Genomic DNA, 16,691 nt, shown 5'->3' with positions numbered 1-16,691 from the left:
AACCTTGGCCAATCCTCTGGACAGTCACTGCCTCACAGCAAGTGACCTGTGCTTCTAAAGACTGAGTTTGAGTTTTCTGCACACTGAACCTCTGGGCAACCAGTTTGTCAACGCAACTGCTGACAATGGATCCCAGACAGCAAAGAAATTCAATGCGATCGGTCTCTAGTGTTTGTCGGGGGCTGCTGTCCTATTTTTACTCTACTGTGACTGAAGCCTTAGAATGACAAAGGAGTTATTGGTAGATACGTTCGGGTGATTGGACGAATATATCGACTGTGGTCGATGGGTTTGAAGGTGTGCTTGCGGCTGGTATACAAGGATATTTCCATGCCATGTGTGACATCACTGGGAGATGCATTGTCCACCAAACCAGTGGATCGTCTTCTCCGTCTACGACCTCCTCGCTGAGCTAACAGTCCATTTCTGTCTGCGCCTTCGCCTCCAGTGTGTTCTAAACGTGCAAACCAGTCCGTGCATGATTGCATTGCTCCATCCATCAAAAAGTCTGCGCATGCACGAATTCATCGCCTATCGTCGGTTATCGAACTGACGATTGTCGGATGGAAAATTTTTACATTTCGCCCAAACTCCACCCTGGTGCAATTTTATATTTCGAGGTAGAGAACCTCCTAGAAAGAGACTGGATGGACAGAAAAAACTTGTTGCAGAAACAAAAAAGAAAAGAAGTAATTAATTGATGAAGAAACCTGCACAGAATCACTAAAATCACACATCGGATCTTTTCATTGAAATAAAATCCAGATCTGTATTTACTGCCATGCACTGCGTAATTTCACTCTAAATGGGCACTAAAGAGATCAGCTTCTTGAAGGCTGCATACACACCAAATATCAAAGTCAAACGTCAGTTGTGTGGACTTGTGCATGGATCCAACAAGCAGGTTTTATTGCAGACTCACACAGAGCTGCGCTACAATGGAGATAAACAGACAATCGTTGCTGATATTATTTCCACTGATGCTATAATGGCTTTTTCAGCTGAGCGTGCTCTGGGGTCACGCGAAAAAAATGATCAGTAAAAACTAATCTGCGCACCTCTGAATGAAACCAGCCTCGGTACCTATAATGTAACATCGATTTAGATGGTAAGCAATTACTTAAATCAAGACTTAAAAAAAGAGCCTTTGAAAAATTGCCCGTGTTATCAAAAAGAGCTCGCCGGAATGAATGAAAATGTTCGGGGAGTCTAATTCTTCAGAAACAACACAAACAAGTGATTACGCTGCAGGCCAATTACCACTTACTTTATTCATTGCATAATGTCACTCTTCCATCTCCATAACTAGAGGTTCTTGCACTACACAATTTCCTCCATGTCCTTAAGCCCAGTTTTCATCAATATATCAGTTTCACTGACAGCAGGGACAATTTGCCATTTTCTTTCAGTATGACTGCGGAAGAAATGGCAGCTGAATGACAGAGAATGAGTGACAGACCAACCAGACCTAACTGCACTTTCCTGAAAGCTCTTGGGCATGAAAGAAACATGTTAGTCTTTGTAGACAGGGTGCAAATTCAGGTCACAAATCTGGGCTGTTAATCAAGGCTTTTTCACTGGTGAGAGCAAGAAGAAAGCGAGGGGAGGGACAGAAGCACGGGAAGGTGAATGAAGGCCTCTGAGTTCCTTCATTTTAGGTTGTTATCTGATACTCTGAAGTTTTATTGTGCCTTTATTTATTTATTTCTCCACTTCTTGAAGCGACAGAAGATGAATCCTCACAAGATGAATCACTGCGGTCACAGCTCACTTGATCAGGAAGACGCACCGTCCAGTTTCCACTTGCTTAAACACGTAAAAACATGTAAAAAGTAGACACGCATACCTACAGTGGAAAAAATACATTTTTATTCCACGAGACATGTGAGATACTTTACTTGCAGCGCAATTATTTTCTGTTTCCTGTAAAAGCCGGACTTGTTACCCCCTTATTCTAGTGTGCCTACCTTTAAGTATTCGTAAGTAACTATAATTATGCTGTAATTTCAAATAAAATACATTGAAATTCCATTTAATTACAGAGGAACAACGCCCTTAGTCATGGGTTGTATTATCAATTGTTACTGAATTTTCAAATTGACACCATAAGAGTATCTGTTTGAATCTCACTGATCTCGACCTGCTGAACATTTTCCAAGTGCAATCATTTAGGAAGGAAGTCACCTACTGCTTTTACATTTATTCCATAGGTGCATCTGCTAGGAGGCTGGGGGGTAACACTGGTGGCTGCCAGTATCTTTTTCTCTTCTGGGATAAAGGTGTGACTTTCTCACGTCTCCTTCCTTCCATATTTCTTACAGTTCTCTTGTTCAGCAGCGACTTTTCTTGATGCAGTGGGCTCAGAGGATGTAACCTAAGTCGCTGCACTCAGTTCTCCATTCGTCCCTTCTCAATTGAAGGAGACTGGGGAAGCGAGTGAGAAGGTGATAGAGATTAAGGGGTTGATAAGCAGTGAGAGAAGAAAGACAGCAGCTGGACAACTCCAAACTTTTATTTGCAGGAATTTGACCGATGGCTGTCTGCGTTTCCGGTCTTAAAGGGCCCTGAAGATGACGCAAATTAGAAAAATGCACAGCCACGTGGGAACGTCTCTGTCCGACCTGCAGGTCGTCGCGGGATGAAGCCTGTGCTTCAGCTGCATTCACACAAAATCTGCTAGAGCCTACATCTTCCCCGCAGCATGGTGCAGAGGTGGAGAGGCCTGAGTGTGTTTGTTTGTGCGTTAAAATGTTACCACAGTCAATAACTCTGCTCCCTCCTTCAGTTCCAAATCGAATCCTTTTTCTTTTTACTTCCACTACTGATTGCAGCTTTCCTTACAAAGTACAGTATACTGGGATCCACTAAAACTCTTCCTAGTGTACTAAATAATAACATGGTAGTAATGATTCTGGAACACATAGCCTCTATTCATTCACTCGACTGACCACTTCTGCTCTCGCTTTTTCTCATCCGTCTCTCTCGTGGGCGCTCCCAGTCTGAACGTTTACAGACAGTAACCGATAATTCCTGCTGTATTTCTGAAAGTAAGCAAACATTATTTTTTTATTTATTTTTACTGTGGCAGAGATCGACTCAGGTCGGCTAAAATGCTGCAAGTACTGGACCAATCAAACATTTTTTTATCGCTTCAAGCTCCAACCCCAGAGGACCTGAACTTTCAGAAAATACTACCTTCCCAGGGCTTTTAGGGGGCTAAACTAATTACCCCGGAACTTAATTTAGACCCGGTTCCCTGTGGTTGAAACATGTTGAATTCCTTCAAAAAGTGCTACTCCCTGGTGAAAGCTTCCGTTTTATGGAAGTGTGGCTAGAGAAAAAGTGGAGGAGCGACTGAGTGAGAAAGCGACGGTAAAAGAAGAGCAGAGAGATTGGGCAGAAGGGGTATTGGCTCATGTGGCTCATGAGGATTAGCCAACCCTAGCCTCAGCCACCCCCATCATGCTGCACCCCGTCCAGCTTTTGTCTGATCACAGCCTGCCCAGGATCATCCAGCTAGCTTGCTAGCCTATCGTCTGGCCCCTCCCTACAGCGGGCCATGGCCCCAACATGGATGAACCCAACAGGGGGCCCTGATATCACATGGAGACAGTGAAGCGGCGCACCTCGGATAGCACACGCCAAATCCAAGGGAAGCGCTCCCCCCGCAACCTCCTCTCTGTCTGTTGTTTGATATTTTATCTGAGGGACTTAACAACAATCAAACAGCCTCGCAGCTATTGTTGCTGATGAATTCAACAGGCTTTGAAAACGACTTTGAGGAAGAGAATGGAGACGCACCCTGTTTTGAACCCTTTCAGAGGAGCCACCCCCGCACCCACCCCCCACCTCCCAAGAAGTGAAACGGGGTAGACATCAAACGTACCCCCCGGGGTTGTGTTTCTCAGTTGTTGAGGCTCTCTCACAGTCAGGGGTATGTCCGGGGTTGTAAAGGGGGTTAACTGTACCAGGATTTGTTTTATCCCCCCTCAGTGTGTCTGTCTTCCTGTATGTCTGCGCTGTGTACGCACGCTTGGAGAGGGAAAGGCTGCGTGTTTATGTATGTGGTTATCATGCATACACTAGACACTGTACATTAAAATGATACTTTTTAAATGCCTTTGACATCCAGCTGGTAATTTTGTGCCTGGAGGGAGACTGAATTGGCTCGACAAAGACTTATAGGGAACTAATTTAACAACAACGCTGTCATTACATTGTGCAAGCAACATTGACTTCATAATGATGAGTTAAAGCAAAAAAGAAGAATTTAAATATATATATATATATATGTGTGTGTGTGTGTTAAACTACTTCTCTCTGCTCTGCAGTTCATCTTGGGAGACCATCTTCAGCAAGAGCAGTGAGGTGGTGTCACCCCAGGAGCTGCAGTGCTGTCGCAGGCTGGTCCAGCTGTGCCGAGACTGCCTGTTGGTCGTCTACAAGTTTGTCTCAGAGTCTCGCGGTTCTTTGACCGGACTCAGCCCAGAGTGGGATGACACCAGGTGAGATGGACGTCTGAGCATTTCATCTTTATTTTTGAAAGATTCTTCTAGCTTCCCGCTGCCATAGAAAGCTAATTATCCATCCTCCATACTGTATAAGATCTGAGGGCGTTCAAATGTCGTAGGTATCCTTGTGCACAATGTTGAGATTAACTCCTGCAAAGAAAATTGAATTCAACTGTTTAAAAAAATGGTAATGGATTGGTCCAGGAGGCATATTTAGAAATGGGTCTCAAATTCATTATTATTACAGTTAATTACCAGCAATAGTTTAGCCATAATGGTATCGCAACAAATTAAAGGAATTACACATTATTTGCTCTGCACATCTCTCCACTGGGCTTCTGAACAAAGATACTTATTTCGGTGTCTTCCTCCGATATTTAGGTCTAGCTGGAAACTTGTTAAGTCACCTATTAATAAACTTACAACTCTGACAAAAACCCACTGAAACAAAACTGATTAAAGTCAGTGATACAGACGGAAAAAAAGACTCCGATTTAAAATTTCCAGCCCTATCATCATTATACCTCTGTCAGAAAACATTTCCTCTCTCGCCTCCGCAGAGCCTTAAAGACATCATCTTCATTAGGAGACCCTGATAAAAACAAACAAGCAAAAAAAAAAAAAAATCAGCCTCATTCTGTTTTTTAAGGTTGATCCCCGCAGGAGACAGCAGCTTGGGTTTGTAATGAGTGAACTTTTAAATCACATATGCTTTGGGCTGGCAGACAGGGAGGGAGCTGGGTCGGCAGAGGGAGAGAGGGAGTGTGCTGTTAACAGGAAATAATGGCCCACAGATTAGCGCTCAGGTTAGCCCGGGGCCCCTCGAGGCCTGCTTAATTCAATTAGACCCCAGATGAGCCTGTGCAGCAAATGACCTTACGAGAGAGAGCTCCTTATTTCCTGGGGCCTCACTTTACATGATTCATAACTCTTGCGCATATTTTAACAGGCTATCACTTTGCACCTACTGTATAAAAACCTCAGCTGTTAAAAAAGTATTAAGGTTTGTGTATGGTTGAAGAGCCGGTTTAGGTTTTGACTATCCTGCTGTTGCCGCTCATGTTTTTATCTTAATTCAGTTTGTTCAGATATGATAACACGATGAAATAACTAACAGTTAGAATTCATAGCTCCATCAAGCCCAGTGTATCCATATAGTAGCTGTAGGTATCCTTTAAGCACGCGTTGGTGTGTCTCTCCCTATTTCTTGTGTCTATATATGTCTGTGAAAAAAAAGCTTCCCATTTGCTGCTGGACCAACCTCTACCCATGGCTCCACTCCTGCTGCTGTCGCTGCCGCTTCTTCCTCCTCCTCCTCCGTCTCTTCGCCCCTCGATGCAGGTCTCTGCTTGGTTTAGTTCCGCTAAACCCCCGCCCCCTCCCTTTCCCCGCCATCTTCCAGCACTGTCCCTACTCACTGCTTTCTGCTGCCTCCACCACCCTCACAGCTGTAACACAGGCTTGATCCCACTTGTCCAGAGATGGTTGCTTTGGCTGCACAACCAACAGTCTAGCATGGTGTCCTCTTCTGTCCCTCACTAGCATTTAATAAATAAGCCACGCTGAGATTAATTGATAGAGCAAAAGAACAGGATGTGTTGTAAATGCTCGAATAGACCAAAACTGTGACAAAGTGTGTTCAGAGGGAAAGAGGCGCATTCAGACTGTTTGGAGCTCTGCTGGTCAACCCCACAACCATTCGGCCAGCTTGCAGCGCATCACCCTTTTTTAACCACATGCTTTACAACTACGCCTTTCACTCAGTGCTTTTTATCAAGAGCATCTCACCCCGAGTGCATTTTCAGTACGAGTGGCCTCGGCGGGAGCCGAGCGTCTCACCTGCACCGCATCAGTGCCATGATCAACCCTAAGCACCCCTCTCTTCTTGTCACAAGAAGGCAGAAATTGGCTCGGCTTCACATCGCGTGGCTTGCAGTTTCACGGCACAAGTGGCTCGCATCTCTCCATCAGGCATGCAGGGGACAGTTGCAACCCACCACCACTTCAGATAGCTGAGAAGCAATTAGGATTATTTTGTCATTGATGCATAAGCTTTTTATGAGAGGGTAAATTGTGTGTGTATGAGAGCGCGTGGGTGTGCATGCATATGTCATGTGACTGTTACACAACGATCATCAGTCCCTCTTCAGTAACTCGCACTCCGCTAACCTCCAACTACTTTTCCTTTGCTGTATTCCCATCCAGCTGCACAGGAAATTTGGAGGATATGTCACTGTTTGATTGCATTTGTCTGTTTTTAAAGCAACATCTTCCACAGAAAGTGAAATTCACACTAAACTTTGGAAGGTGCTTGCTTTGTTTTCTTTGGTGATGCGACATCAGCTGGACTAAACACACTGCATTTCTGCATGACAGACAGATTGTGGATTTTGCTTCTCTCCATGTCTTAAATTAATATTTGCATCATTAAGGACACAATTAATGACCATCATATCTAAACATTAGAATGTGGTTAATGGTTGGTTTAACTGAGACTTTTAAATAAATACATTGTTACCAATTACTTAACAATAATAAACTGAAGCTTTCAGAACTTTCCAGGCCTGAATACACTCATCCACCTGCTGTTGTCAAAGACTACAACACTACCATAGAATAAGACCATATTCATTATTGACACTCATATTTCTTATTCCTCAGAGGCTGTTAATGACATGTTTTTCATAGGATGATCCATTTGTATTTGTCTTTCCTTTTTAAATACAACATGTTATAGATAGATAGCTATGATGGTCTCAAACAGTTTGCTATGCAACATTTAAATCACTGCATTGAATTTTGTACTGTAAATTCAACCCACTGTCTCATGTGCGTGCACACACATACACCAGCCTTTGTCACACATCAGCGTTGATCGGGTCCACGGGGTCTCCATCGTTGACCACACCTGCCTGCTCAAGTTCAAGCATCCTCCCCGTGAGAAGTGCCCCGATCAGGTGTGTCAACAGCCTGGCGGGGTTATAGGCAAGTCCTTCGTCCTGTGTGGGCAGATGAGAAGAAGTAGCCAAATAGCCCCGCTAATGACTTTCTTGTTAAGCTTGGAATTGCTGTCAATACCCGAAGACAATTTTCCCATGATGACAAAAGTTTCAGATCCTATTAACTTTCATTTGTCTGAAAACTGTGGCAGTAATTAGGGTTAATTGGGGTGTGGAGCTGAATGAGGGCTGCAGATAACCTTCAAGCCTCTTTTGTACCTCTTGGTTTCTGATTGCATCAGCTATCGCAGCAGTCTCCTTCTCCTTCCTCAGTCATGGTGTTTTGTTTTGTCTCGGCCTCTGTCATTTCACTGTGGCAGTTGCATTTTGATGGAGGACTTAAGATCGGCCTGTCAGGAGGAACTGCACTAGATTGTAGCATTGCATGTATGGATTGGTGCATAGAGTGTGTGCCTGTCAATTGATGGATTGAAGTAAACCACAAGTGCATGAATGAGCCGCAACCCACTGGCTTTCAAGCATGCACATTGTTGCGAAGACCTTCTTAACAATCAAACAGAGGACAAACCTGGAAGAAGCTGAACGAGGGTCCAATTAAATGCAGCCTGCAGAGATGACAGCCATTTGGACATGAGAAGATCCCCCCCTCATCTCACCCCATCTCACCCCTTGCCAGTATCACCACAGTGATTCTTTTTATGAGCTGAATATTCTCAAAGTGACTAGCCGAGGATCTCAGAGAACACACACTTGGCGCCTAATGAATGTTCAGTATTCAATTTTCTTATCTTTTTTTCCTCCCTCATGTCTTTTCTTGGAGTTTACAGCAAAAACTTTGGAAACGAAATGAAGCGTGACACCGCAAAGCTACAGACAAATTCCCGGTGGATGTAGGGTGAATCTTTACATGTTTTAAGGTGTCGAGCACGGAGATGAGAAACACAAGTAAAGCAGGAGTTAATCCAAAGGGTGGCACCCAAAACCGTGCTATAAAATCGTTAGAAGGACTCTTTTAAGACCGCGCTTTGAGCTACCTGCTGGAAGCGGATGTGAAAGGCCGAGAGCAGAGCGTATCCTGCAAACCTCTCTGGGGTTTAAGTGGAGAACTTTGAGATGAAGTGTCGGACTGAGCCATTGTTCAGCCGAGTCCAGTCACAGATGAAGATGATGTGCTGGAGGGATACCTGCGGCCCACTTGAAGCTGTTTCAAGGACACTCTCATTGGAGTAAATCAAGTTAATTTGAATCCCTCCTAACTCTCCTGGGTCTGGGGCTGTGTTGAAACAGATGCCCTTAGCGACATGCCTTTTTTTTTTTTTCCTCCCCTTTTCCGGTCGACTTCAGAAGAAGCTGCTCAGCTAATTTGTCCAAGAGCTATTTCACAAGAAACGAGGGCTGTCAGAGAAAAAGTGTGCTATCGCTGCACTGGCTTAAAAGGAGATATTATTTCTTCGCTCTGTAATCCTCAGCGCCAGTGGCTCCCTTTTGATTAGATTGTCACATCTTAAGAGCTTCCATAGGGACCATTCCCTTTGACCATTGTACTCATTTAACTAAACGAATATTAGATGTATTTTTATTATTAGCTTAGGCTTTTTGCCACGGATATAGCAATAAGATGGCATAATGTCTAATATCACAATATGAATGTGTGCTGAGAAAGCCCATGAATGTAAATCTTGTTCTAAGCGATCAGTCTAGAAGAATCCAAGCATCCCGTCTCATGTCTTCTGAACGCTACCCTAACATTTGCATAACCTTCAGTTAACCTTGTCCAGGATCCCGATCATCTCATCTGACATTTCTCTGACAACCATACCTGACTCATTTCCCTTAACTAAGGAAGATGGAAGCAGGGTTCAGCCCTCTCCTTGACTCTGTCTCAACCTGACACTGGTCTCATTCTCAGGTACTGGAACGCTGTTAGCAGGAGCTGCCTCACTGCTCTGTCTCGGTGGAAGGTGTCATAGAAAAGTCTTAGAAAAGTACTGACGTCTATGCCTCGGAATGATAGGTGAGGATTTTATGTTCATGATACCAAATAATGTAAGGCTCAAAGCTGAAAAAACCCCAAAAACCAGTTGCACTGAGAGAAAAGACAGTCGGTATGAGGTCCATGATTTATTACTGTACGAGCAGATGCATAATTACTGCATATAACCTAATTAAACAGGACCGCAGCTAAGAGCTCTGTGTGTATGATACTTTAGATTTGGTACATTACACAAAACTGGAGCTGAAAAGATTAAAAGATTAGAACATAAATCATTATTTTGATAAATGCAAGAATCGCCAAGCAAAGAGAAGAAAGACAAATGTTTATTATTTTCAGCTTTTTCAATGTGAAGATTTTTTGTTTGTTTGTTTTGGTTATATGTGATTAAAAAAAGACTATTTGTGGCTTTTGGACCATTGAACAAACAAAAGCAGACATCTGAAGATCTTGGTCCTTGGTGATATATACAACTGGCATTTTTAACTTTCTTCTGGAATATTCTAAAAAAAAAAAATAACGTAGCTGTTTTAAAAAGCGCTGCAGTTCATATGGATCTCACAAGTCTCCAGTTTTTCATTTTTTCTACTCTTTTCCCCTTTTCTTTCTTTCCTTTTCTTTCTTTTTTTTAATCTTCAAATTTCCAAGCAAATATTAAAGTTGAATTGTGCAAATGGAGATGGTCATAAATGGCAGAACCATTAATGAAAACTTGGCTATATGCTGTCTCAGTGCCTACTCAGGCGCCCCGACCTCTAAATTGCGACCTTTGCATGACTAATCCTCTCATTATGTTCATCCTCTCTCCTAATCCCTCCGTCCCTCGCTCTTGTCCGTCTGTCCAGGTATCTGCTGCCAGTGACCTCCCAGTTCATCATGAAGTGGCCTTCGTCCAGCTTTGGCAGCATCTCCTCAGCCGTGCCACGCTCCCGTAACCTTTTTGCCGCCAGGATGGGCCACTTCTGAGGTCACCGTGGCAACCCTGGCCTTTTGACCTCCCCCCTCCTCCCCAACCTCGCCTCCCTTGACTTTTTTAACCCAGCCAAACCCAGATCTTAGGTATCCTGGTATAGATCTGAATTTGGTGCTGCTCTGGACCCCAGGATGGGGCCTCGTTTTGGCCCAGTCTCCTTGTGGAAGATCAACAAAGCAAGGCTGGATGATTTGGGATCGCTAAAGGGAGCTGCTCACTCTGCTCAGCAGACCACCATTACCCTCGGTCCCCTCCCTCTAGCCCCTCGAATGCCAGGCGATGGGCTTGCCCCTCGTTTCTCATTGTAACTGCTGTATTATACTCACTGTACAGTTACAAGTCATGGTACTGTAAAAGAAAAGAATAACAAACACTAAAACAATGCAAGGATTATTTATTTATGTACTTATTTATTTTCTAAGGTTTTTCCATGACTGCAGTGAATGCTGATGCGTAATGCACATGGACTAACAAAGCTATCCATCATTTAAATTTAAAAAAAAGTGGATGTACAAATCTTATTTTTGCCGACTATAATCAGTTATTTTGTTTCCGTTTTCTGAAATGTTGAAATGTTATTTATTTCCTAACTTATAAGAGAGGCTTTATGTTAACAACGGTCACTTTACGTTCTAGCTTTTGGAGGTTTTTTTGCAGTCCAGATGTGGTGCCCGGAGGACCCGAAAACGGGTCACCTTTTGAATGCTAATGCTTCATGTTTTCCCTGTGTGATATTATTAAGTGCAGCACTATTGAGCAACACAACGGTTAGAATGTCAGTGTAGTAAAGCCAAGCCTATTTGCCTCTTTAGAGAATGAGACGACTTTAATGCCACAGCATCAAGAGCCAAACCTCTCAGAGAGCGCACACCAGTTCCTAATATGCACTTTGCAGTTTGTAACAGAGAGAGAAAAGTGGCTGCACATTAGTAGTGCTTGCATGCCTAGATTTTAGTCCCTTTAGACTCTGATGTAGTGGTTAGACAAAGGAGCTGCGTTTGGAATATACTTGAAGTTCTGCGTTGACATTAATTATTCTCGTCTTCTTTGTGTTTGGCTGCACCGAAAAGAAGACACTTCACTTTTATATTTGTCGTCTCGAGTTTGGATGCGTTAGGGATGACGAGGATCTGTTGCACGATTTAGAGATTGTTCGACTTGCTGAATTACTTGGCTGATCTGTTCAAATGTACTGTACTGTAACAGCAGAGATTTGGCTGGGATGAGCAGCTACAGCCTTTATCCCCCACCCAACACCCCCCACCGCACTGTAGTTAAGTGCTCGGGATTTCACAGATGTGCCAATAATACGCACGTCTGCATCAAATGTTAGCTGACTTTTATTTAAGGTTAATGTGTCATGAACTACTGTAAGCCTTCGGTTAAATGATTAAATGTTAATAGGGAGAAACATTGTGTTCCATGTTTAGTAGTTTACTGTGTGTACTAGCCCATGAGTTGATAACTAGAATTTCAAAGATGGTAGTCTGTACGCTACGGTACAGTGTGCATTTTGTAACAGTTTTGACTAACAAGTGTAGCAGCAATGCTGTGCTAAATCTGCTCAAACTGAACTCTCCCCTCGTCCACAACATCCGTTCATAATGCCAAACATTTTTATTTTGCCTGATTGATTTGTCTTATTTAAGAGCCGGACTTTTTCATTGGAGGTATGAGATTTTTAATTTTACATAGCAATAAAATATTTAAACAAACTGATTTCATCTTTTTTGTCACTCATTAATATTGTTATTACTTTTTTACACTATTTTAAAAAGTGGCAGTGTAGTTACAGATTGTGCTCTGCCTTTCTTTTCAATCAAATTTAGCCTTGGTACTGAATTGGAAAAATTACAGAGAAAGCAGATTAAATGGAAGATTGTGAAAAGGAGACTCAATAAGCCGAGTATGACTTACATTTTAAAAAAGAAAATGTTAAGAGGAGTTTTGTTTTTACAACCCTGCCCCGAACCCCTGAAAGCCACATGAAAATGGGAAATAAGTGCAGCAAAGTCTGATAAACTTCAGAGTGAATATTTGTTATGACCATCAATTCAGTTTGTTTTATATAGCACCAAATCAGAACAGCTTTGTAATGTAAGCTGACAATTCCACAATAATAAAGAGAAAACCCCCAAATCAGATGACCTGCTACGAGCCAGCACTCGGCCACAGTGTGAAGGAGAAACACCCGTTTGACAGGAAGAAACCTCCAGCAGAACCAGAGGTTCGAAGGACATTCAAAGCTCTTCTTTGGATGTTGGCTGCCTGTTGTTCCAGTCTCTGTCGAGATGACCTTTCATCACTGCTTCGATAATGTTGAGGTCTGGGCTAATCCATGACTGATAGTGCTCCATTTTACCGCAGTGGCTGAAAAGTGAAAACATGGCCAATCGGATGCTTTAATCTGATGGCACTTTTTCTTAAATTCAGCAGATCCCCAACACCGCAGGCTGAAATCCAGTTCCAAGCCATGACAGAGCCTCTGCCTTGTTTCACAGATGACTGTAGACACTCACTGTTGTACCTCTTCTACATATTGACAACGATTTGACCCAAAAACTTCTAATTTGTATTCATCAGTCCATCAGACCTGCTGCCACTGATTTTCAGCCCAGTTCTCGTGTAATGTGGCGCACCTCAGCCTTCCTCCCTGGTTCCCTTCCTTAAGACTGGCTTCGTGAAAACCACCCTTCCACTGAGAGCATTTCTGATGAGGCTTCAGTGAACAGTAGATGGATCAACTGAAGAGACAGATGCATCTCTTGAGTCCTGTGTCAAGTCTTTGCTGTATTTTTTCTTAAGGGCATGACTTTCAGATCCTGTTCACCTGCTGCAGATCAATTCTAAATTCAAGCTCGACACTTCTTCTTTTGTCTTCCACTTGTCCAGTTCTCTCAAAAGATTTAAGAACACACTGCACACTATGCTGAGATATGCCAAGTTTTTTTTTGGCTAATAGCTCTTTGGGAATCACCTTGCTGTTAAAAAATACTATTTTATGCCTGTCAAACTGAGTTATCTGTGGCATTTTTCATAGATTCAGCTAAAGAAATTGAAACAAAAGATGTTTTTGTTGTTTTGTGAGAGGCTGCTAAGATGCAGTTTAATCCTTTACTGAGTTTTTTCTGTTATATGTAAACACACAACAATGTGCAACACTGCTCATTCCTTGTGTTCGGTGCCTTTTTTGTGCCTGAATGATTCAAAAATTACTGTTAAGTGACTTGACATAAAAACATTCCCGTGAAAATGATCAGGTACAAGGACTGGACTGAAAATGAGTGGAGAAAAAAAAGAAAAGAAAAACTCTGAAAGACCTTAAAAAGGTCCAGACCACTTAAAAAGTTACAAGTGGCTCCATGTGTAGCAGTTATACATTTGCAAATGAAAACAAACTAATGATTCCCAGTTTGATCCCGGGATAAGACATAAATCCATTTGCGTCAGGAAAAAAGCAGGTATCCAAGTGGAAAAAGTCCAACCAATCAAAATATGCAGAGCTACCCACTGTGTCAACCCCTTGGGAATAAAGGAGCATATAAAAACTGACAAGTCTGGCTCCTCGGATGCAAACAGAACTGTACAGGTGGACAGGACCCTCTATGTCTTGCAGTAACTGAGTTAAATACTGTTGTGGTGTTTGAGTTGATGGGTTACTTTCTATGTTTTCCAAGGCGACTCTGAACGACTCATGTAAACTTTTTTTCTCTCCTAAAGTATCTGCCTTATTTAACTTTTGAACTGTAGCATGTAGTTTAGGGTATCAAACAGCCATTCACCGCTGGGGTTGGTTTCCAGGCTGAACACATAATTAGCTGCTCAGCTGCAGCGCTTTTAACAGCATCTAAATGTAAATGCAAATGTCACTCGGGTCTGGTTAGATGCTGGTGTGGTCCTCACTCTTCACAAACACACTGTCTGCCCGTGACACAGGCAGGAACAGCTTTCTTTACTTTGGCTCTTGCTCCCTGCTGTAGTGCTGACACTTTGGCAGCAGCTGGTGGGATGCCAATCAAACACAGGCCCTGGCGCACCCCCTCCAGTCAGCTGAGAGGAGGAGAAACACTCCTGGAGGACCTTTTTTTCTTGCCTTAAATTGTACAAAACTGTCAACAATAAACACAAAGTCAGAGTTTTTTGTGATGACTATGTGGGAGTGGGTGACTAAATATGCTTTTAGCTTTCAGAGCCTGAACACAACCTAACCAGACATCAAGTTCAGGCTAATTACTGCAGATGAGTGTAAACAAAAAAAACTGCTGTGAAGTAACTTAATGGCCTGCCACGAGTCTGGGAACTCGAGGTGTGGATAACTTTGTCTCTTACGTTGACCTGAGACAGTTATGTTATAATTGAGCGAGAACCATTAAGTCAAAATCTGTAGGTGTTGAAATGAAAAGTGAAAAGAAAAAAACCAAACAAACAGGCAAATTCAAGTGTAACTAAGTGCAAACACTTAATTTAAGTGCTGCTGTACTCTAATGGTTTTCAAACTTCCTGTCCATTCGATATCCATCTGGGTTAACCTCCAAGTGATATTACATTTCACAGCAGAGGCCGTGCTGGACAGGTGACACTCCTGACCCGCCACTTGCCTCAGAAATGAGAGTGTGTGTCCATCAGCTATTTCTTGTTCTGTCTTGACCTGTAGATACCCTGCACTGACGTCTGTGTGTGTGGAGACAGAGGACAGAGCCACTTTTATTTAGACCTGTAACAGCAGCTAACCTTACAGATTCTTGTGCCCTTTCTACCTCGCCCTCCCCGTTCCTGTCAACAGAAGAGTTGCAGGGCGTGACCTTGAGGCCCTCTGGCCTTCGCCTTGGCCACGGCCCCCACAACCAGACGAGAGCAGGGGCAGTGACTGTCTGGCTCTGCGACCCTGCCGCGCCATCCAAAAATACCCCCACCCCCACCCCACCCCCCTTGCAATGGGACTGCACTGTTCAGTCCTGACCTTTCTACCCGTCACTCCCCTCATCCCCATCCCCACTGATTGCTCCATCCCTTTCTCCCCCTACCTGTGTGTGGTCCAGGCAGCTTTGCAGCCAGAGTCCAGCCTGGTTTTTTTCTTTCTTTCTTTTTTGAGCTAAACCCAGATGACCCAGTTTCGGGGCCCTAAGCCGACCTCTTCGGCTTGGAGAGTACAAAAGCGACTGGGAGCTGTTTGAGAGGTGGATGGTTCAGATGAGATAAGGAAGCACACTCTGGTGCAAAACACAGATGGCAAGGCTTCAAATCTGCTCTTAATCCACTATTCCAAATGACATGGAGGGAAAAGAGCAGCGTGGTTTATTCTGTAATTATAACTGCCTGAGCGAGGTGTCCAGAAACACGGCTGCCCTCCTTTTTCTTTCAATCGAAGCTTTAAAAGTGGAGCTTGTAGTGGTCTGTGTGCATTCAAATAACAAAAGTGACCTTTCTTATCAGACAAATATTGCCTGTTTACTGCCTGTGTATGACATGGGGTTTGTGTGTGTGGATTATGACTCTCTCCTACCAATGGGGTGTGTAATGGCAGCATGCGCTGTACACTTAAGCCAAAGCATTATGACCACCCTTGCCTTATTTGCTGTTGGCCCTCTGCTTGCTGCCAAAATAGCTCTGACCCACACAGGCAAGTCTTCTGCAAGTGCCCCGTGGTACCTGGCAACAGGAAATTAGCAGCAAATCCTTTAAGTCCTGAAAGGTGTGAGGTGGAGCTGTCGCAGATAAGACTTGTTCTGACACATCCTCTATTGCAAGTTAATGGTTTGTCCCTCCTTGGAGACATGTTGGTAGGAAATCACTGCTGCTGACTACGGGGGCCATAAGTTTTGCTGTTTCAGAGCGGCTCTGACCACAGACCATATATCCCTCCCTGAGCCTGGTTCTGTCGGAGGTTTCTTCCTGTTAAAAGGGAGTTTTTCCTTCCCACTGTCGCCAAAGTGCTTGCTCATAGGGGGTCATGTGATTGTTGGGTTTTTCTCTGTATGTATTATTGTAGGGTCTACCTTACAATACAAAGTGGCTTGAGGTGACAAGATAAGATAAGATAACCTTTATTAGTCCCAAACGTGGGAAATTTGTTTTCTTACAGCAGAAAGTGGACAGTGCAAAATTGTATAGCAAAAATTAGAGAACACTGGAACACAATAAGAATAAGATACTGTACACAACAGTACAGAATAGAATAGAATAAAATAAAATACTATATACAACAGGATAAAAATAGAATACAAATGTTATATACAGGGAGTACAGAATTATTA

The 16,691-nt window shown here is 43.2% G+C and overlaps 1 protein-coding gene across 4 annotated transcripts in view; it reads left to right on the top strand.

Moving 5' to 3' along the window:
• The window catches only part of ttll7 (tubulin tyrosine ligase-like family, member 7), an 86,316-nt gene extending 74,166 nt beyond the window's left edge, over positions 1–12,150 (top strand). For 2 of the 4 annotated variants that reach the window (XM_025898729.1, XM_025898731.1), the window contains 4 exons: positions 4,332–4,505; positions 5,749–5,852; positions 9,381–9,485; positions 10,310–12,150. In XM_025898729.1, coding sequence (XP_025754514.1) covers positions 4,332–4,505; positions 5,749–5,852; positions 9,381–9,463 — 361 coding nt within the window. In that variant the 3' untranslated portion in view covers positions 9,464–9,485; positions 10,310–12,150. The remainder of the gene's footprint in view (positions 1–4,331; positions 4,506–5,748; positions 5,853–9,380; positions 9,486–10,309) is intronic. The other 2 variants (XM_019346051.2, XM_019346049.2) reach the window with 2 other exon arrangements.
• Positions 12,151–16,691: the final 4,541 nt, after the last annotated feature.

Source organism: Oreochromis niloticus, linkage group LG15 (assembly GCF_001858045.2).
Source record: "Oreochromis niloticus isolate F11D_XX linkage group LG15, O_niloticus_UMD_NMBU, whole genome shotgun sequence".
NCBI lineage: Eukaryota > Metazoa > Chordata > Actinopteri > Cichliformes > Cichlidae > Oreochromis > Oreochromis niloticus.
This window is presented reverse-complemented; position numbering and strand designations above follow the sequence as displayed.